The 21,689-nt window shown below is 52.7% G+C and overlaps 1 protein-coding gene across 1 annotated transcript; it reads right to left on the reverse strand.

The window, feature by feature from the left end:
• Positions 1-11,913: 11,913 nt before the first annotated feature.
• Positions 11,914-13,571, reverse strand: VENTX (VENT homeobox; the record flags this gene model as incomplete). The annotated part of the gene is made up of 2 exons (XM_082610367.1): positions 11,914-12,708; positions 13,358-13,571. 2 exons carry the CDS (start codon positions 13,569-13,571, stop codon positions 12,296-12,298), a joined length of 627 nt encoding a protein of 208 aa, XP_082466493.1. The 3' UTR covers positions 11,914-12,295.
• Between the last annotated feature and the right edge of the window lie 8,118 nt (positions 13,572-21,689).

The following is a 21,689-nucleotide window of genomic DNA, read 5'->3' on the forward strand; positions in this document are numbered from 1 at the left end:
GGGTTCAATCCCTGGTCGGGGAACTAAGATCCCACATACCGTGGGGCAACTAAGCCCACATGCCACAACTACTGAGCTTGCGCGCCACAAACTACGGAGCCCACACGCCCTGGAGCCCATGCACCTTAACTAGAGAGGAAAAAAAAAAAACCCACACCACAGCTAGAGAAAAGCCTGCGCATCACAACGAAGAGCCTGCACCTCAACGAAAAGATCCCGTGTGCCTCAATGAAGATCCCTCATGCCGCAACTAAGACCCGATACAGCCAAAAAAAATAAAATAAAATTTAAAATAAAATAAAAGGTCTTCCCTGGCGGCACAGTGGTTAAGAATCCACCTGCCAGGGCTTCCCTGGTGGCGCAGTGGTTGAGAGTCTGCCTGCTGATGCATGGGACATGGGTTCGTGCCCTGGTCCGGGAAGATCCCACATGCCGTGGAGAGACTAGGCCCGTGAGCCATGGCCGCTGAGCCTGCGCGTCCGGAGCCTGTGCTCTGCAATGGGAGAGGCCACAACAGTGAGAGGCCCACATACCGCAAAAAAAAAAAAAAAAAAAAAAAAATCCGCCTGCCAATGCAGGGGACACAGGTTCGAGCCCTGGCCTGGGAAGATCCCACATGCCACAGTGCAACTAAGCCCATGCGCCGCAACTACTGAGCCTGAGCTCTAGAGCCCGGGAGCCACAGCTACTGAGCCCACGTGCCACAGCTACTGAAGCCCACGCGCCTAGAGCCCATGCTCCGCAGCAAGAGAAGCCACCGCAATGAGAAGCCCGCGCACCGCAACACACAGTAGCCCCCGCTTGCTGCAACTAGAGGAAGCCCACGCGCAGCAATGAAGACCAACGCAGCCAAAAATAATTAAATAAAATAAATTTATAAAATAAATAAATAAAAATTATTAGGTATGAGTTTTCACCCCCAATTCACTTTTCCGCAAATGCCTTTTCTGTGTTGTCTTTACACAACCTTAGCCAAAATAGAACATCTGGGTAACAGAAACAGACCCCTCATTTCACTTATAGCAAGAGAAATAGAAATAAAAATACACAGACCCTTTCTTACACATCCAGTTGACAAAACCCAAAGGTTTGATGGCACACCCTGTGCAGGGGGTGGGGGGACACGCATCTCATACTCTCACACGTTGTCAGTGGGATGCTGAATGCTGCAGCTACCTACGAAGTGGAGTTTACCAATGCCTAACAAAATCACTTCTGCCCTTACCCTTTGACCTAGCAGTCCTACCTCTGGGGATACATCCTGAACTCACATTGGCAAAAATTCAAAATATCTACCCTAAAGGTATTTCACTATTCAGTGAAATTTTTAATAGCCAATTACTGAGAACAACTCAAATGTCCCAAGTACCAAATGATCTGAGTAGTGTTGAGAACTGAAATTTTTTGGCTTGGGAAAAAGAAGTTACAGGTTTAGGATCATTGAAGTTAATAAAACCCCCATAGTCCTGAATTTGAATTAGAAGTATTGCTATAAACCCATAATGTATATACCATATTTATTAAATCAATAACTTTACTGAAAGCCTGGACTAGTTTTTTGAAATCAAGGAAGTTATTGAGGAATGCCAAGCTGGGAGTCAGGAGCCACCTTAAAAAGGTCCTGCTGGCCAAGAACAGGCCAGCTTGAGTGGTGCTGAGATCAATAACTACAATTGAATGAAGCACATGAAATATACTTAAATCCATGAGTTCATAATCATTCTTTAAAAACGAAACCTCATTGACTACCTTTGGGAGGATATCAGGAATTGACATCTTTTGAAAACTGGTAAATCAAGGGAAAGTCAAGGACTTCCGCTACCTTTTCTGAAAGAACTACACCTCTGGGTAACGAGGTTGATGTCAGCGTCTGCGGACATAACAAAAAGGGTGAACCAGACACTGGCTGTTTCCTGATAGACGTTCACCACACAACCTATTGCATAGTCTTGCCAAAACATCAAGGCAGAGCCTGAGGTAAGGGGTTGCATGGAGGTGGTTTATTTTGAGAGATGATCCTGAGGGACAGGAGTGGGGGGCTGAGAGGGTGAAACAAGGGAAGAGGGAAAGCCCACCCTAGGGGGGCATTATTGGAGTGGTCCCCACTGTGGGCAGTTGAGGCTCCGTCCCACTGGAGACCCGAGAGCAGAGGATTCGTCCACCGGCGTCCCCACGGCCATGAACTCCCTCACGCTTCCAGGTCTGCGGTGTGAAGGGTCAGTGTGGTCAGAGAAGCCGCAGGGCGGGGAGCCTCAGAGCGGCCGGTGGGAGATGCTGTCGGCAGGCCCAGGCATCTTGGGAGGAGTTGTTGCTCATTTCTCAGGTGGCCTGAGAGATGTGAGGCGGGCACAGAGGCACCGGGGCCCTGGTCAAGCTTCCAGACACAGAACACGTGAGCCACAACCAGGACGCAAGGAGCAAGACCCAGACACCAAATCCCTAAGACACACACCAGTCAACGGCAGTGTGTGGACCTTAGTGAGATCCAGGTTCAAATAAACTGAAAAGACCAAACCAAGACTACCTGTGGGTTAACTTACATGAAGGCAGTGTGAGGCGCTCCACAACCCATTCCCAATGAAACTGGTGAAAACTATAACAAGAACAAAAACAACAATACCTACAACCTCTGGGAATGGTCCTACAGGCAAACAGCAAATAGAGAAGCATCTATCCAAGAAACTCTATGAAAATTTGGTAAGAAAGGAGAGTGGTGTACCTGACCCAAGACCACTCCCTCCTCCCCACTCAGCTCGGGGATGCAGGGACCGTGCGCCGGAGGCTACAGTTGAGAACACAAGACTTCCTGTCCCCTGGCTCCGTGTGGAAGGGCTTCCTTCCCTGAGCAGCAGGCCTAGGTGTTTCTATTTGCCCAGTGCCTGCTGCTGAGGCTAAGTGCGGGTGAGGCTGGTTGAGAGCAGGGGCTCCCTCCTGCCCAGCCCAGCTCTTGGAGCGGAGGCTCTACCTTGGCACCACTGAGGGTGCTGAGGCCCTGGTCACCTTCCCTGGCTGTGGGGCAGTGGTCCTCACCAGGAGAGGCGGCTGAGAGGACACCAGGCTGGTGCCCCTCCCGTGGAGCTCCTGGAGCAGGGGTGTCACACAGAGAGAAGTCTTCCCTTGTCCTCACCTCAGTTCCAGAGCCACGGCGCAGAGATTGGGGGGACGGGGGGGTGTGATGAGCAAGTCGGAAAAACAGATCACTCCCAATTTCTTCCCAAAGGAACTGACTCTGTTTGCAACAGACTGTGGAGAAGTTCAAGCCGAAGTTCTCAAGAACAGTGAGGTAGTGGTGGGCACTCAGGAGGAGGGTCAAGGTACAGGCTGGTTCACAGGAGGGAAACAAGTGATAAGAAAACCGGGGTGGGGAGGGGGAGAAAAGTCTTCAAAGTAGCCATTATAAGCATGTTATAAACATGTTCACAGGACTAAAGGAAACTATGATTAAAGAATGAAAAGAAGGGTTGATGACAATGTCTCATCTAATAGGGACTATGGATAAAGAGATAGAAAATATTTTTTTAAAGAGAACAAAATGGAAATTCTGGAGTTGAAAAGTACAAAAACTGAAAAATTCTAAAAACTCACTAAAGGGACCCAACAGTAGAGCTGAACTAGCAGAAGAAAGAATAATGAGTTTGAAGATAGATTGATTGAGATTACGTAAGCCAAAAAACATTGAGAAAAAATAATGAAGGAACATGAGGAGAGCCTCAGTGGAACTTGAGATACCACCAACATGCATGTAATGGGAGTACCAGGGGGAGAAGACAGAGAGAAGAGCAAAAAAACTTGAAGAAATAATGGCTGAAAGCTTCCCAAATTTATTGAAAAACAAATAACCTATACATCCAGGAATCTCAATGAATTCCAAGTAGGATAAATGCAAAGGGAGTCCAGACACATCATAATAAAAGTAGCAGCTGACTTCTCATCAGACATAACAAACGCCAGAAAGAAGTGAGATAACATATTCAAAGTGCTCTTATGCTATTAAAAAACTGTCAAGGGGACTTCCCTGGCAGTTCCGTGGTTAAGACTCCACACTTCCAATGCAGGGAGCATGGGTCATCCCTGGTTGGGGAACTAAGATCCCATGTGCCTTGAGGCACAGCCAAAAAGAAAAAAAAAAATTGTCAAGAATCCTACATCCAGTAATCAGAATGAAAGTGGAGGCATCACCACATACCATACAGATATAAAAAAGACTATGGAGGGAGACACAAGAGGGAAGAGATATGGGAACATATGTATATGTATAACTGATTCACTTTGTTATAAAGCAGAAACTAACACACCATTGTAAAGCAATTATACTCCAATAAAGATGTAAAAAAAAAGACTATGAAGGAATATTATGAAACAATTGTATCCCAACAAATTAGATAACTTAGATGAAATGGGCACATTTCTAGAAAGACACAGAGTCATAAAACTGACTCGAGAAGAAACAGACAATCTGAATAGACCTATAACAGCTGAAAAGATTAACTTAGTTAAAAAAACACGCACACACACAAAACTACCCCTAAAGACAAGTTCAGGACCAGATAGTTTCACCAATTCTACCAAATAGTTAAAGAAGAATTAATACAAAATTTTCAAAAACTTCCTAAAAACGGAAGAGGAGGGAACACTTTCCAACTCCTTTTATAGTCCAGTATTAGTGTGTTACCAGAACCAAAGACATCACAAGGAAGGCACAGTCCAATATCTCTTGTGACTATGATGCAAAAATCCTCAACAAACTTTAGCAAACCAAATCCAGCAACATATAAAAAGAATTATACACCATGGGACTTCCCTGGTGGTGCAGTGGTTAAGACTCCATGCTCCCAATGCAGGGGACCCAGGTTCGATCCCTGGTCAGGGAACTAGATCCCACATGCCGCAACTAAGAGTTCACATGCCACAACTAAGGAGCCCACTTGCCGAAACTAAGGAGCCTGTGAGCCGCAACTAAGAGGAGCCCACCTGCTGCAACTAAGACCCGGTGCAACCAAATAAATAAGTAAATATTTTTTTTTTAAAAAGGGATTATAGGGCCTCCCTGGTGGCGCAGTGGTTGAGAGTCCGCCTGCCGATGCAGGGGATACGGGTTCGTGCCCCGGTCTGGGAGGATCCCATATGCCGCGGAGCGGCTGGGCCCGTGAGCCATGGCCGCTGGGCCTGCGCGTCCGGAGCCTGTGCTCCGCAACGGGAGAGGCCACAACAGTGAGAGGCCCGCATACCGCAAAAAAAAAAAAAAAAAAAAAAAAAAAAAGGGATTATACACCATGACTAAGTGGGATTTATCCCAGGAATGCTAGGTTGGTTTTTAACATCAGAAAAACATTTAGTGGGGCTTCCCAGGTGGCGCAGTGGTTGAGAGTCCGCCTGCCAATGCAGGGGACACGGGTTCATGCCCCGGTCCGGGAAGATCCCACATGCCGCGGAGCTGCTGGGCCCGTGAGCCATGGCCGCTGAGCCTGCGCGTCTGGAGCCTGTGCTCCGCAACGGGAGAGGCCACAACAGTGAGAGGCCCGCGTACCGCAAAAATAAATAAATAAATAAATAAATAAATAAAGTTTGGCCAAAAAAAAAAAAAAAAGAAAAACATTTAGTGTAATGTATCATATCAATAGAATAAAAAACAAAAACCACACGATCATCTCAACTGATGCAGAAAAGTCATTTGACAAAATCCAACAAAGGATAGAAGGGAGCTTCTTTAATCTGATAATGGCATCTATGGTAACCCCACAGCTCACATCATACTCAATGGTGAAAGACTGGATGCTTTCAGAAACAAGGCAAGGATACCTGTCTGGCCACTTGTATCCAACATTGTACTGGAGGCTCTGGCCAGAGTAATTAGGCAAAAAAGAAAAAGAAAAGAATGAAAGAAAGGAAAGAAAGAAAGAAAGGAAGAGCATCCAGATTGTAAAGGAAGAAGTAAACTATTTCTATTCACAGATGACATGATATTGTATGTAGAAAATGCTAAGGAGCTCACTGAAAAATGATAAAAACTGATAAAAGAACTCAGCAAGGTTGCAGGATAAAAGATCAATGTACAAAATCAATTATCTTTCTATACCCTTGCAATGAACAATCCAAAAATGGACTTAAGAAAACAATTCCAATTGCAATAGTATTAAAAAGTACAAAATGCTTAGGAATAAATTTAACAAAAAAATGCAAAACTTATACCCTGAAAGCTATAGAACATTGTTCAAAGAAATTAAAGAGGATCTAAATAATTGGAAAAACATCTCACGCTCATGACTGGAAGACTTAACATTGTTAAAATGTCAATATTTCCTGAAACAGTCCCTTATCTACAGATTCGATGCAATCTCTATCAGAATCCCAGTGGACGTCCTTGTGGAAACTGACAACCTAATTCTTTTTTTTTTTTTTTTTTTTTGCGGTACACGGGCCTCTCACTGTTGTGGCCTCTCCCGTTGCGGAGCACAGGCTCCGGACGCGCAGGCTCGGCGGCCATGGCTCACGGGACCAGTCGCTCCGTGGCATGCGGGATCTTCCCGGACCGGGGCACGAACCCGCGTCCGCTGCATCAGCAGGCGGACTCTCAACCACTGCGCCACCAAGGAAGCCCGACAACCTAATTCTAATATGGAACTGCAAGGAACCCAGAAGAGCCTAAACATTCTTGAAAGAAGAACAAAAGAAGGTTTCAAAACTTACTACAAAGCAACGGTAGTCAAGACACTGTGGTACTGGCAGGGGGATAGATATATAGATCAATGGAATAGAACTGAGGGTCCAGAAATAAACGCATACCCCTATAGTCAAGTGATATTTGACAGCATAAAAAGACTATCCAATGGGGAAAGAGTAGTCTTTTCAACAAATGGTGTGGGATAACTGGATAACCACACGAGAAGGAATCAAGTTGGACCCTTACCTCACAAAATATTCAAAAATTATTTCAAAGTGCATCAAGGACCTAAATGTAGGAGACGAAACTATAAAACACTTAGGAAAAAAACATAGAGTGAATCTTAATGATCTTGGATTTGGCAAAGGATTCTTAGGTATGACACCAAAAGCATGAGTGACAAAATTAAAAATAGATAAATTGTATTTCATCAAAATTAAAATAGTTTGTGCTTCAAATGACACAATCAAGAAAGTGGAAAGACAACCCACATAATGGAAGAAAATATTTGCAAATCCTGTATCTGATGAGGATTTAATATCCTGAATGTATAAAGAATTCCTACAACTCAACACAAAAGACAACCCAACTAAAAAATGGGCAAAGGACTTAAATAGATGTTTCTCTGAAGAAGATATATAAATGGCCAGTGAGCACATGAGAAGATAGTCAGTATCTCTAGCCATCAGGGAAACACAAATTAAAGCCTGAGACTTCACACCCACTAGGCTGGCTGGAATCAAAACGTCAGATAATAGCAAGTGTTGGAAAGAATATGGAGAACTCGAACTTTCCACTGTAATTTACCACATTAACAGATTGAATGGGGGAATCAACTGATCATCTCAATATATTCAGAAAAAGCATTTGGTAAAGTACAACACTCACTGATGATAAAACGTCCTATTAACTAGTTGCAGAAGGAAATGTAGGTCACCTGGAAAAGGTATTTTGAAAACCCCCCTGCACCTATCATGCTTATGGTGAAATGTTAAAAGTATTTCCTTTAAAAAGCAAGAATAAGACAAAATGCTCCTTCTGGAAACTTCTAGCCACACTCACACTGCAGGCTCTAGCCAGCCCAGTAAGACAGGAGAAAGAGGTAAGAGATGGGTACCACTGTGCTTTGTTTCAGTTCCATTTAACAGAAAACCCAAACAATTGCTTACACAGGTAGGAACGCAATCCTCTCTGGCCCCTGAGGCCTCCCCAGCCTTCTGCAGGGTCCGGGGGTGCTGCCTCTGGGCCTCTGAGTGCAGCATTCTCCGCCCCAAGTTGTGGAAACAGGGGCTCGCCGAGGGTAGGGGTGAGTACATGGCTCCTCGTTCTACAGATTTTCAAAGTCAACCTGGAAGAACGGTAACACCCCTTGGATGCGTACAGGAACAATGCAGCTGTTTGGTGTGGTTTTTAAAAACACGTGCTTCATAACATGCTGAGACATTTCCTGCCCACATTTTACTGCCTCTGAAATTTAGCATCTTATCATCATGGCCATGTTGGTTAATTTGCTATATGGTTATTTTTCTTAATGGTCTAATCAATGGAAATACAGCATAATGTATGGAATATCAGAAATAGCAAAAACTATGTATATTTAGTTAATGAGGCAACACTTTTTTAAAAGTCAAATGAAAGTACCAGAGCTTCAGGCCATCTGGATAGCATTATGCATTATCACACCAGGGAAACACAGTGCAGTACAGTGATTCAGAAATACTTCCTGGGCTTCCCTGGTGGCGTAGTGGTTGAGAGTCTGCCTGCCGATGCAGGGGACACGGGTTCGAGCCCTGGTCTGGGAGGATCCCACATGCTGCGGAGCAACTGGGCCCGTGGGCCACAACTGCTGGGCCTGCGCATCTGGAGCCTGTGCTCCTCAACAGGAGAGGCCGTGACGGTGAGAGTCCTGCGCACCGCGATGGAGAGTGGCCACTGCTCGCCGCAACTGGAGAAGGCCCTCGCACAGAAATGAAGACCCACACAGCCAAAAATAAAAATAAATAATAAATAAATTAATTAATTTAAAAAAAAAAAAAAGAAATACTTCCTGAGGGCGTGCACAGATTTGGGACGAGCAAGGCCAGCAGAGAACCCTGCCCTTTGCCTGCCCCTGGCTGTGTCCATGAAGCATGGCATCTCTGGCGATGCAGAAATGGCATTTTTCTTAACATGCCAATCATTTTACCTTTACAGTCTGTTGGGAGGAAGTACTGCCTAAGTAGTGTTTTCTTGTTATGAAATGTTTTAAACGCACAAAAGCAAATGTAAAATCACACGTCTGGGCTTCCCTGGTGGCGCAGTGGTTAGGAATCTGCCTGCCAATGCAGGGGACACGGGTTCGAGCCCTGGTCTGGGAAGATCCCACATGCCGTGGAGCAACTAAGCCTGTGCGCCACAACTACTGAGCCTGCGCTCTAGAGCCTGCAAGCCACAACTACTGAGCCCGCGAGCCACAACTACTGAAGCCTGCACGCCTAGAGCCCGTGCTCTGCAACAAGAGAAGCCACCGCAATAAGAAGCCTGCGCACCGCAACGAAGAGTAGCCCCTGCGCACCGCAACTAGAGAAAGCCGCGCGCAGCAACGAGGACCCAATGCAGCCAAAAATAATAAATAAATTTATAAAAATAAAATCACACGTTCTGGCAAGGACAGTAGATACCACAGCCCCACAACCCAGCTTAAGAAGCACCCAGTGTTTACTTTTAGGAGTCCCATGAGACGGCCTCTACCCTCCCGGCAACTGCTTCTTTATGATCGTTCAAGACCTATGGTCAGATTGCGGGAGTCCCTCCCCCAGAAGTACTGAAGCAGAACTGACCTGGCCCAACCCTCTGAGTGGTCCACAGGCGCAAGACCTGCAGCCTGGGGTCCATGCCTGGGGTGAGCCAAGAGCAGCACCCCCAGACACACAGTAGGCAAGGTTGGTTTGGGGGCCAGCAGGGACCATAGAGCTGACTGGGTGCCAGGAAGGGACCCTGGGGTCCAGCCTGATCCCCACCCAGGAACCAGAGGTGACCCTGACGTGGGAGCCTCAGGGCAGTCTTCCTGAGACCCGGGCTTGCTGGGTGGGTCACAGTCTAGGGTCCTCCTTAGTCCCACCTTCCCCACTCTGGCACTACCGGGGTCACCACAGTCCACACTTTTGCATAACTTGGCCCACTCCTTGTCCCCAGATCAGGTGGCCCCTGCACCTCCAGAGAGGCATGTTCTGCCCTGAACTGCTCTCCTGTCCCCCTGTCCAGGTGGTCTCCCAAGGGCAGGGCTTCTGTCTCCAAATCCAGCAGCCGGGCATGAGGCAGGTGACTGGGAACCAGCGGGGTTGCGGGGAGCAGGACTCTGGAGCTCGGACCCCTCCATGCAGGGTCCTGATGGGTGAGTCCTCCCGCGTTGGCTCCGGCCAGCTGGGCAGCCTCAAGGCCTTGGAGACACAGAGGCTGAGGAGATGGCCAGCAGTGTCCCCCGGCCCCAGGACCTGGCCCAGGGCATTCAGGGGCTCGAGTTGTCTATGAGAAGGTGGACAGGCAGTAGAAGTCCACAATGCTCCTGCCCTGGGCGGGAGCCTGGTCTAGAACAATGGAAAAGTCTTGGTCTTGATAAGTTTGCTTCCGCCTTTCCCAGCAAGGGCACCCAGCTGGTGGGCTCTGGGCCTCCACAGAGCCTCGCTCACCCTCCAGTGGTCTGGGTGCCAAGCCTTGAGTCAGACAAAGGATGGTCGAGCTGCTCCGTGGGGTCCTGAGAGGAGAGGCTCCCTGGGGAGGTGTCTTGGTCAGAACCGGTTATGCAGACCCGTAGCAAATTGATGCAGCCGATTCCTCCGCCAGCCCCGGGCTGTCCAGCGCTCTCGGGTGTGAAGAGGATCAAAGTATTGACGGGCCTTAAAAAGCCGCAAATGTGGTCCTGCAGGTGCCTGGGCACACACAGAAGGCGGGTGGTCGCTCTCAGGGCCCCTGGGCCCCTCGTGCAGCTCCCTTGGTGCAGTGGCCCCCACCTGCCTTCTCTGGCACTTTCCAGACCACGGACGGGTCTGGCCCCTTGAAAATCGTGACTGGGGCTGGGTTCTGAGCTTAAGCAGCACAGGCTCAGGACTCGCTGGCCCACACCCCAGGAGGGACTGGACGCATCTGGCCTCCTCCCCCTGCCCATCCCCAGGCCTTCGTTCTCAGCAGCTGCACTTCAAGAACTGCGTTAGTTTCTCTTTCAAATTCATCCTGAGTTTGCATTTTTCCAGGAAACCGAGGGAGAATGATGGCTCCGACATGCAAATTAACGCAGTATTATCCTTGCTTCCCGTGGGCGGCACCTCCGCTGCCTGCCCGGTAAAAGTCAGTGCTTCCCCTCTTAGGCGGCAGGACCCCAGCCCTGCAGTCATTACAGGGAGAGACGGGAATTGGCCTCTCGCGTGGTCACTGCGTGTCCCTACGCCCACGCGGCAGAGGCGGTCTGCCGCCCAGGTGCCCCCTCCGGCCCGGCGGGTGAGGGAGGGGAGGTGAGCTAACCCCAAGATCGCCCGCCACGGCCCCAGCCCTGAGTCGGAGCATTGGGGGCGGCAGGGCAGACCCTCGGAGAGGGAAGCGGGTCGGACCGTCCTCTGTCTTGGCGCCTGGGCGCAAGATTCCTAAGTCATGTCAGCACGTTGTCAGGAGGCAGCGGAAGGGTGAGCAGCAGGTCCCCGGCCACCGGCGACCCCGGCGAGTCGGCAGGACGTAGCTGGCCGCCGGCGCCGCTGGTCCCGCTGTGGGCGTGCGGCCATTCCTTCTCTTTCCGCCGGACAACGCCGACCGCTGTCCCGCTCCAGCTCTGTCCCCGCGGAAGCCAAGCGACCGCGCCAGGCCCGCGGTGCGGTCCGCGCTCCACGAGGCCGCGGTTCCGAGGCCGCCGGGCCCACGCGTGGACGCCCCGCGCACACTCACCACACGCACCCTCACGCACATGATCCCAGAGAGAGAGCACTGCGCCTCAGGCTCCCGGACGTTCTCTAGTAAAATAACTAAATAAATAAATGAACGCGGGAAAAATTCCTTAAAATAAGCGTGAAAGTTTCCACTCGCTCACAACGCTGAGAAACCTAGTTAGTGAAAGTAGTTGGTAAGTTTCTCTTTAGCAGTTCCGGCACCAAACTGTTCCTGTCGTTTCTTTGTTCCGAATCAGTTTCCTGCCGCCGCAGCCAGAAACAATCTACTAAGTGCTTCCGAGCCGCCGCGGTTACCGAGACAGGTCCACAGAGTAAACCTCAGAATACTTTATTGGCTGCTTTGTATACATTGGAAAGCCCTATTTTGTCCATTTCGAGGACACTATAAAACTAGGTTCACTGTCTTTCAGGAAAGTTTGCACTAACATAACTTTTTAAAAACAGTTTTTAAATATCCGTAAGATACCCACAGATAGTCTTGAGGCATCCAGTTTAACACAGTATTAACAACAACAAAAACAAAAACCTGAAAAACGAGACAAGAGAACCCCGAGACGCCCGCTGCGCATCAGGAGCAAGGACCCGGCCGGGGCGCCGCTCGCCCGCGGGGACCCGTCTCCGGCCCTGGGAAGGGGTGGCCCCGGTGGCGGAAGACAACACCCCCCCCACCGCGCGTGCCCTTCCTCCCCAGCGGACCCCCAGGGCCCACGGCCTCGCAGCCCTAGGACAGGTAATACATGCCGTAGGCGGCCACGGGCGCGGCGAGGAGTCCCCGCACCTGCGGCAGGGAGCCCGCCGCGCTGCCGTACACAGCCGGGGAGCCGTGAAGGTGGGCGCCCAACGGGAAGGGCAGGGCGAACGAGGGCAGCAGCGGCTTGGCCGCCAGCTTCAGCTTCTCCAGCTCGGCCTCCTGCAGTCGCTTGGCCTTGGCCCGGCGGTTCTGAAACCAGATCTTGACCTGCGTCTCGGAGAGGCTCAGGCTGCTGGAGAACTCGGCGCGCTCCGCGATGGACAGGTACTGCTTCTGGCGGAACTTGCCCTCCAGCGCCAGCAGCTGCGCGGTGGTGAAGGGCGTCCGCGGCTTGCGGTTGTTCTTGTGTTTCCTGAGGGTGCAGGGTGGAGGGCTGGGGGCGCCTAGGGGGAGAGAAAGCACAACGCGTGCGCTCAGACGCCAGCAGTGCGCGCCAAGGACGGCTCCGGATGCGTGTCCTGGCTGAGACGGCGGACCTCAGTTGAGACAAGATCCCCCCAAACCTCCGGGGTAATAGAAGCGAGGCACCGGGGAGACGGCGCGCGGAGAGGGGGGCCGTTGTGGACTCGGGCTCTGCTCCCCAGATCGGTGGCCCTGCGTCCCTCGGGAGGAGGGGAACTCTGCCCACTTGGAGAAGCGAAAAACTTGGGCGGGAAGCCGCCGCAAGAACTGAGCGGTGAGCGCAGAGGCCAAGCAGAAGTCAACCATCGCGGGGAGTGACGGCAAAAGGGGTGCTCGGCCAGAGAGACTCCGAGACAAGAAGCCCCGGGTCTTGGGTTGCGAGCTCCGCCCCAGGGTAGAGCAGAAGCCTGTTTGGCGTGGGGCCGGGGAGCCGCCGTGGGGTTCGCGCGCGCGCGGGAGGGGTCGGGTGGGGTCGTGTGGGCTGGTTTCTTTCTCTGCGCCCAGGCCGGCGCGTTAGTGGCTAATTACTTTCCAAAGTTACGAGAGACAGCGTCCTTCCCGCCCTAGTCCTCCGAGCCCGGGCCGGGCGGGCTCCTCTCGCAGCCCAGAACCGTGCGACAGGGCACTTACGTGGGGAGGACAAGGGGGCGGCCGCCGGGACCCAGGCCCGGGGTTCCGCGGCGCCCCGCGGCCTCTCCTCCCGGGGTTCCGCGGGCTCCGCGCCCAGCCAGTGTTCTGCCTGCAGCAGCGACTTGACGCTGAAGGGCAACGGGCCGGGCCCCGCACGGTCCCCGCTGTACGTCCTGAGCCCAGCAGGGTTCATGCCGAGCGACCCCGGGGCCATGCGCTGGCCGGCGGGCGCGGGGCTGGCGCGGCCCAGCAGGCGAGACGTGGGGCCAGCGCGCCGCGACACTGCCGGGGGCTGCACTGCGCCCCCGCCCTCAGAGCCCTATAAAAAGGCGGCGCCCCTTTCATGCCCAGCTCTCCAATCGCCGCTGTCGCTGCCGCGTGGGCCCAGGCGTCCATTGGTCTCGCTGACCCGGGAGGGCGGGACGGCCGACTGGGACTCGTGCGCCCCAGCCCGGGCTTGCCTGGCGCACCCCTGTGGGCTTCCCAGAGCCCGGCTGTCCTCTCCCAGAGTGCTGCGGCCCGGCTGGGAGGTGGCTGGTACACCCGGGGAGCACGAGGCGCTGGCCCCAGCCTCCCCACGCGCAGGAGCCCACAGTGGGCGCGACCTGGTTGAGCGGCGGTCCGGGCACAGGTCGGGACCGCGCGCGGATCCTGAGATGCGGAGAGCTCGGCGCCATCAGAGAGGCGGCGCCGGCGCCTCCCGTAGTGTCATCCCTCTGTCGCTCGCCGGCTGCTCTTCCCGCTGCGCCCAGCCCGGAGCCTGAGCCCTCGGCGCGTGCCTGCTGTGGCCCAGGCGTTCCCTCCGAACCCTGGGGGCTGCTTTTGACTGACCCTGCGCCCGGACCGAGGACCCTGCTTCCGTCGCCTTGTAGTCGGGCCTCAGGTGCCCTGACGCTGAATGGCTTTTTAGGCACCTGTAGCTGCCGAGCGCTCTCCCTGGCGTCCCACGGCCTGGCCCCAGGATCGGCTGGCGGGGCACGTCGAAGGTCCCCGGGCAGGCCGGAGCCGCGGAGACGGTGGAGGGGCCGACCTCTCACCCGCCTGCGACGCAGGGCTTGGGGCACAGGCAGGGCGCCTCGGGCCCCCGGGGTGCGAGGTCAGTCGCTGGGTGTTGGATTCACCGTCAGCCTCTCCCGCTCCGCACTTGCTCGGCCGAATCGTCCGGAGTCGCGGGACCTGGGACCTGGGAAAAGCCCTGCATCGCGGGCTTCCGACCGACCCGGCCAGACGGGGCCGGGCTGTCCACGGGGCCCCCGCGGATCAGGCGGAGAGGGATCCCCGACCCGGCTCGTAGAAGGTGGAGCCAAGGCCCGACAGAGATTTGCACTTACTCGGATTATTTTTCCAAAACTGAACCAATCTTTGGTTTAAAAACCTTCTGGGGTGCTGCAGACGAGGCACCGCTCTGCAGCCTCTCCCGGAACGGAAGAAACCCCGACTGCGTTTTAGAATAAATCATGAGATTGGTTTGCAGGTAACGCCTTTATGTCCGATTAATATCCCAGAACACGGAAACAGCAACCTAAATCCGTACATGTTTATTTTTGAAAAACCAAAGATGTATAATGAAATCTAGCTTTGGGTGACACTTTATCCAGTTCAGCTAGAGAAATTCAATTAGAAAGTTTCTCTCCATGCAAACTTAGAAGCATGACTGAAAGGGGCCCTCAGACCCCTCCAGGCCAGGCCTGCGTCTGTGGCTACATCAGTTCTTTCTGCATTCCAAGATGGATTGCCCCTTTCTAATGTAATAAAGATGTTCTGAGTTGATTGAAGATAATTGCATCATTAGAGCACTTTCTTTGAAGGCCTCTCTCCTGATAGCTTATCTTTAGCAGGCCACTCCTGGGAGCGTTTGAAAAAGAATTTTAATGAGGATGACAGCCAGCTGCCTCCGCCTGCCCCATGTCCACATAGGACACTCCGGAGGTGGCCTCTGGGTGGATGAAGTGGGGGCCTGGCTGCGGCCTGGCTAGCCTGGGGGTGGGATGGGGCCATGGGGCCAGGCGCAGGGGCCGACCTTCAGGACCGGCTCCCTGAGGGTGTTGGACTGGTGTCTCTAGTTCCCAGCAAGGCTGGGCCAGTGCTGACCAGGCCCCTGACTGGCACTGGCTCTAGCAGGGGGGCTAGAGGAAGGAGGGAGGGAGGATGTGGGGCTGGGGGAGAGCCCCTGGGCTTGGATATCAAAACCCAGACCCCAACACCGAGCACAAACAGGCCCCCAGCACTGTGTCATCTCCAGCCCCGCTGGCCCTGGCATGGGAGATGGGGCAGGGGATGGTGGCGGTGAGAAGCAAGGGATCCCCCTTCTGTCAACGTAGGGGCTTTGGGCGCAGAAACCTGGACCCCGTGTGTAGGGGAGCCTGGGCACCGTCTCTAGCCACCAGGAGGGATGAAGACGCCTGCAGGGACCCAGCTTCCCAGCGGCCCAGGAGCAGGCCAGCCAGGCATGTTGTGTGGACAGGAGCCCACCCCCCCAGGATGTCTGCAGCCTAGTCCCTGGGACCTGGCAATATGTCAGTGTAAGTGGCAAAGGCGGGATTGAGATTGTTCATCAGCTGCCCTTGGGATGGACCATCCTGGCGCATCCAGGTAGACCCAATCTAATCATGAGGGTCCTCGAGGGCCCAGAGACATGGCAGCGTGGGAAGGAATGAGCTAGCCATAGCTGGCTTTGGTGGGCAGCCTCTAAGGCCTGGGGTCCCCCAGAGCCTCCAGCAGGACCAGCCCAGGCCGCTGACACTTGATTTAGCCCAGGGAGACCCACGTGGGCTTCTGGCCCCAGAACTGTGCAGCAGTAAATCTGGGCTGTTTGCAGTCAGTTGTTACGGCAACAGCAGGGAGCTGGTCTCCCCTCTGAGGCACCTCTTGTCACCCCCGCTTTTGTGGGAGAGGAAATAGGCTCAGAGAGACAGACGATTTGGCAGTGGGGGTCAGGCAGGGTGGGCCCAGCCCTGAGTGACTCTCAAGTCCGGGCTCTGCCTGGGGTGGTGGGCCTAGCACTCTCCATGGGTCAGAGGCAGCAGGGAGCCAGGGCTCCATGGCACCTGGGACCTTTGCTCTGATGCCAGCTCTCCCAGAGCCCAGGCCCCCCGGCACATCCTGGAGCCTCCTTGCTGCCTCCCTCGCTCTGCCTGCCCAGCCCATCTCCAAGCCCCCAGGTGGGATGTGCTCAAGTCCCCTCTGCTGGCAGAGCTGAGAGTCAGACTGCCTGTGTGCGGTGGGGGTGTCGCTCTCTCCTGGGGGAACTGGCTGTTGGGCGTCTGACTACAGAGAACAGGCAGAGCTGGGGGCCTCGGTGGGCACAGGACAGCAGTGGGCCAGTGAAGCCACCATGTGCAGAAACAGTGGGGTCCTAAAGAAGGGCTCACCGTGCAGCCACAGGTGCGGGCACGAGTGTAGGACAGCTGGAAGAATCCATGAAGCTCTGCAGAGAGAATGCTATTTTGGAATTATTGAGTTGTAAATACTTGTTTTATTTTGAGGGTTAACAACTTTTCTTTGGAGATGCTTGAAAAACAGGCGGGGGATGGGGGAGGGGAAACGACACCATGCAGGAAAACACGGGAATGAGTGTAGGATGGTTTTAGAAACAGGAGGAACCAAGCAGCCACTCCAAGCTTGACGCCCCTCGGCTCCAAGGCCCCAGACGGGACAGTAATTAGACCCAGGGCTTCTGGCCTGTGCTCTAGGGCAGGCTGGACAGGGTAGGACCATGGCTCGGAAGTGAACTAAGAAGCCCACAAGAGTCCCTTGGTGTCAGCTCTTTGGGCAGCCTGAGGCTTACCAATGCCACTGATATCTAGCAACCAGCTCTCAGATTCATTGCCTTTATTGTTTCCTGGTTTTTATTTCATTGATTTCTACTGTGATCTTCATTGGTTCCTTTCTTCTACTTAGTTTGGGTTGTCTTTGGTCTACTTTTTCAGGTTTCTTAACGTAGAAGCTGTCATTGATTTTTTTTTTTTTTTTCTTTTTGCGGTATGCGGGCCTCTCACTGTTGTGGCCTCTCCCGTTGCGGAGCACAGGCTCCGGATGCGCAGGCCCAGCGGCCATGGCTCACGGGCCCAGCCGCTCCGCGGCATATGGGATCCTCCCAGACCGGGGCACGAACCCGTATCCCCTGCATCGGCAGGCGGACCCCCAACCACTGCGCCACCAGGGAGGCCCTGTCATTGATTTTTTAAACCTTTCTTCTTTTCTAATACAGCCCTCAGTGCTATGAATTTTCCTCTAAGTACTGCTTTGGTGCATCCTACAATTTTGATATGTTTTCAATCTTAGTTCAAAATAATAATTCCCTTTTGATTTCTTCTTTGACCCAGGGTCACTCAGTGTGTTACTGAGTTTCCAAGTATTTCAGGATTTTTTAGGGATGTTTCTGTATTGGTTTTCATTTTACATTCATTTGGTAGAACACACTTTGACACGTGTCCTTTTATATTTATTGAGACTTGTGTTACAGCCCCAAATATGGTCTATCTTGGTCAATGTTTTCTGTTGTCCCTGAAAAGAATATGAATTTTTCTGTTGCTGGGTGGGGTGGTCAGTAAAAATCAATTGAGTCAATTGGTTGATAAGCACCTACCTACTGTATTTATTGTTTGGTACTGTAGAGTTATAGGCTCATATTCTGCCTACTTGTTCGGTCAATTATAGAGAAAGGGGTATCGAAAACTTCAGTGGTGATTGTGAGTTTGTCTATTTCTCTTTGTGATTCTACCAGTTTTCACCTATTTTGAAGCTGTCTTATTAGGTCCACAAATGTTTAAGATTGTTATATGCTTTTGACAAATTGATGCTTTTATCAATTTGAAATGATTTTCATTTCTGTAATTTCTTGGCTCTAAAGTCAACTTTGTCTAATGTTAGTGTAAAGACTCCAGGGTTTTTTTGACTAGTGTTAGCATGGTTTTCACTTTTCCATGCTTTTACTTTCAACATAGTTGTGTATTTATCTTTAAAGAGTGCTTTGTGTAGGCTCCGTGCATGTGGGTCTGGCTCTTTTATCCACATTGTCAGCCTCTGACTCTTAATTTGGTATTTAGACCAATTACATTTGGTGTACTTATTGATAGGTTAGGTTTATTTTTAATTTTTTTATAGCTTAATTACATTTTTTGGGGGGGGCTGTTTTGGGTCTTCATTGCTGCATGCGGGCTTTTCTCTAGTTGTGGCAAGCACGGGATACTCTTTGTTGTGGTGCGTGGACTTCTCATCACGGTAGCTTCTCCTGTTGCGGAGCATGGGCTCTACGCGAGTGGGCTTCAGTAGCTGCAGCACATGGGCTCAGTAGTTGTGGCTCATGGGCTCTAGAGCACAGGCTCAGTAGCTGTGGCGCGCAGGCTTAGTTGGTCCACGGCATGTGGGATCTTCCCAGACCAAGGATCGAACCCATGTCCCCTGCGTTGTCAGGTGTATTCTTAACCACTGCACCACCAGGGAAGTCCTGGTAGGTTAGGTTTAAATCCATCATCTTACTAATTATTTTATAACTTCCCATCTGTTTTTTGTTCTGTTTCTTTTTTTGATCAATTGAATATTTTAAAAAGTATTCCAGCATATCTCCTTTGTTGGCTTATTAGCTATAACTTTTTTTTTTTTTTTTTGCGGTATGCGGGCCTCTCACTGTTGTGGCCTCTCCCGTTGCGGAGCACAGGCTCCGGACGCACAGGCTCAGCGGCCATGGCTCACGGGCCTAGCCGCTCCACGGCATGTGGGATCTTCCCAGACCAGGGCACAAACCCGTGTCCCCTGCATCAGCAGGCGGACTCTCAACCACTGCGCCACCAGGGAAGCCCTAGCTATAACGTTTTATTATTATTATTATTATTTTTTTTTTTTGCTACTTTAGGGTTGACAGTATACATCTTCAGTTTAGCACCACGTACCTCTAGTGATATCATCCTGCTTTGTGCACAGTATAAGAACTTTACAGTAGTGTCTGGTATCTCCATATCTCCCTTCTGACTCTTGTACTATGGTTGTCATACTTTTTACCACTATGTGTTATAAGCCTCACACTACATTCTGTTTAAACGGTCAGTTACCTTTTAAGGAGATTTAAATAATAAGAAAAAGCCTTTTCTATTCCTCCATGTAGTTATTGTTATTGGCGCTCTTCATTTTTTTGGTACATTCATATTTCCATCTGGTATCACTTTCCTACTGTGTAAGGACTTTTTAAAATCTTTCTTGTAGTGCAACTATAAGTTGGCAGGTTTTAGTATATGGAGACATTGCTCCACTGTCTTCTCATGGGCACTGTTCCCAGCGAGAGCTCTGCTGTCGTCCTCATCTTTGCTCCTGTGCACAAAAGATGTCTTCTCTCTCCGAGAGAAGATTTTGCCTTTATCATTGGTTTTGAGCAATTTGGCTATAACGGACCTTGATGTAATTTTATGTTTGTTTTGCTTGGTGTGTCATGTTTTTGGCTCAAGGATTTATTACAAACATCTCCGCTTCGCAGAGTCACTGGAGGTCATGGGAAACTCCACCCTGGGGTGCGTGCGCTGAGTTCCTTGGGTGGGGCCGCATCTGGCTCTCACCTGCACCTCTCAGAGGCCAGCCAGGCACATGCCCCCTCCCACCTGTGTGCAGGCTGAGGGTCCATCCTGGGGGGTCAAGCGTCGTGGGCAGCCTCGTACAGGCCTTGACTTGGGAGGAGGGAAGGGGAAGCTGGAACAGAGAGAGACATTGGGGGCAGAGGCCAGGGCCACAGCGCTCAGAGGAGGGGCCCCAGGACCCATGGGGCCTGAGAGGCCATGGGACTTGTGGGGGAGGGGCCCCAGGGTTCAGAGCAGTGAAACTGCAGTAGGTCTGCAACTGCTTCTCCTGGGAGTTAAACGGCCCACCCAGAGTCTCGGGGGAGAACCCTTTGTCAGGACCCTCTGCCCGAGGAGGGGCTGGTGGAAAGGCAAAGGCCCCTGAGCAGCTGGAGGCCCCGTGTGGCTTGAGTGCAGGGAGTAAGGGGAAAGTGGGCGCTGGGAGGAAGGGCAGGTTCTGGGGCTGGGGTGTGGCTGGGCTCAGGGCTCTACTCGGGAAGCATGGAGGGACGGGCACCCTGGGTCCCATCTCGTCTCCGTGTCACCTGCGCGCCTACTGCGAGGACTCTGGGAAGTCCACAGAAAAGTTCACGTGGCACCTGGGCCGCGGGATGGTGACAGCCTGGAGCCCCCAAGGCAGCCCCCACCCCTGGGAAGGGGAGGGAAGCAAACGGCGAGCCCCGCTGGTTCAAGGCCTCACTACTTTTCTTGGTGCTGCAGGAAGAAATGGCTTGGGGCCCCTCGCCTCCCTACCCTGCTCTCCTGGGTGACAGGTGGTCCCGGGCGGGTGGGGGGCTGCCCAGGCCCACCCTAGGCAGCCTTTTGCTCTTCCCCCCATGAGCCGCCCCACTGTGGAAGGGGCCTCTCACGAGCCGTGGGCACTGTGGACAGAAGTGCCAGTGAGGGGCGCCGGCTCATAGCATGGGTGGGGAAGGCTGCCAACCCGAACCCCATCCTAGGGAGAGACAGAGGGATCCTCCTGGGCCCGGCCCCTCCCCCAGAAAGTTAGAGAGGGTCCTGTTCAGCTGAGCCACGTGCTCCCCTCCCAAAGGCCTTCTCCCTGCCCGGCCCAGAGCGTGGCCCCCATCTGAACGCCTGGCCAGGCCCCTTTAATCACGGCCTGGCACCGTCCAGCCAGGCAGGGCTCTCCCCAGGCGGAGGAGTGTTCAAAGGGCCTGAATAAACAGGTGGGGCATTCTGGGGACAACGGGCGACTTGGTCTCCAGTCTCTAGGCGGCAGGGACCTGTGGATCCTCCGGCGGCCGCGCTCTGCTCTGTGCAGCCCACATGCCTTGTGCCATCGCCACTGCGGGTTAATGAGCTGGAAAACACAGCTGCACCTCCCTGGCTGTGAAAATCGCTTCGGGGGTGGCGGAGTCAACTTAGTTGCTGGGAGAACCCAGAACTGATTTCCTTTGTCAGGAGGGCCCAGTGCATCCCGGCAGAGGCCACAGGCTGGGTCTGGGCCTCCTCCCGAGAAGACCCCAAGCAGCCCAGGCCTCAGAGGGGCTCTGAATACAGCCGGGGACCCCAGGAATGAGAAGGCTTGAAAAACAAAACAGCAGACGCCTTTCTCCTGCCTCCCCCAATTTCCAGAGCTCTCCCCCGCTTTTGGACTGAGTACCAGACCCCTCCCCACATCGGGCGCCACGCCAGGAGGACAATGCTGGGGGCTCGGGACTAGGCTCCAGACACCACCCCACCCCCACTCCTTCCAGAGGAGGTCAGCAGGGCCAGCCCTGCCCGAGAGGCCCCCAGTGATCACTCTCGACCTTGCCTGTCTCTTG

The sequence above is a fragment of the Mesoplodon mirus genome (genome assembly GCF_964341445.2).
Source record: "Mesoplodon mirus genome assembly, chromosome: 2".
Classification (NCBI taxonomy): domain Eukaryota; kingdom Metazoa; phylum Chordata; class Mammalia; order Artiodactyla; family Ziphiidae; genus Mesoplodon; species Mesoplodon mirus.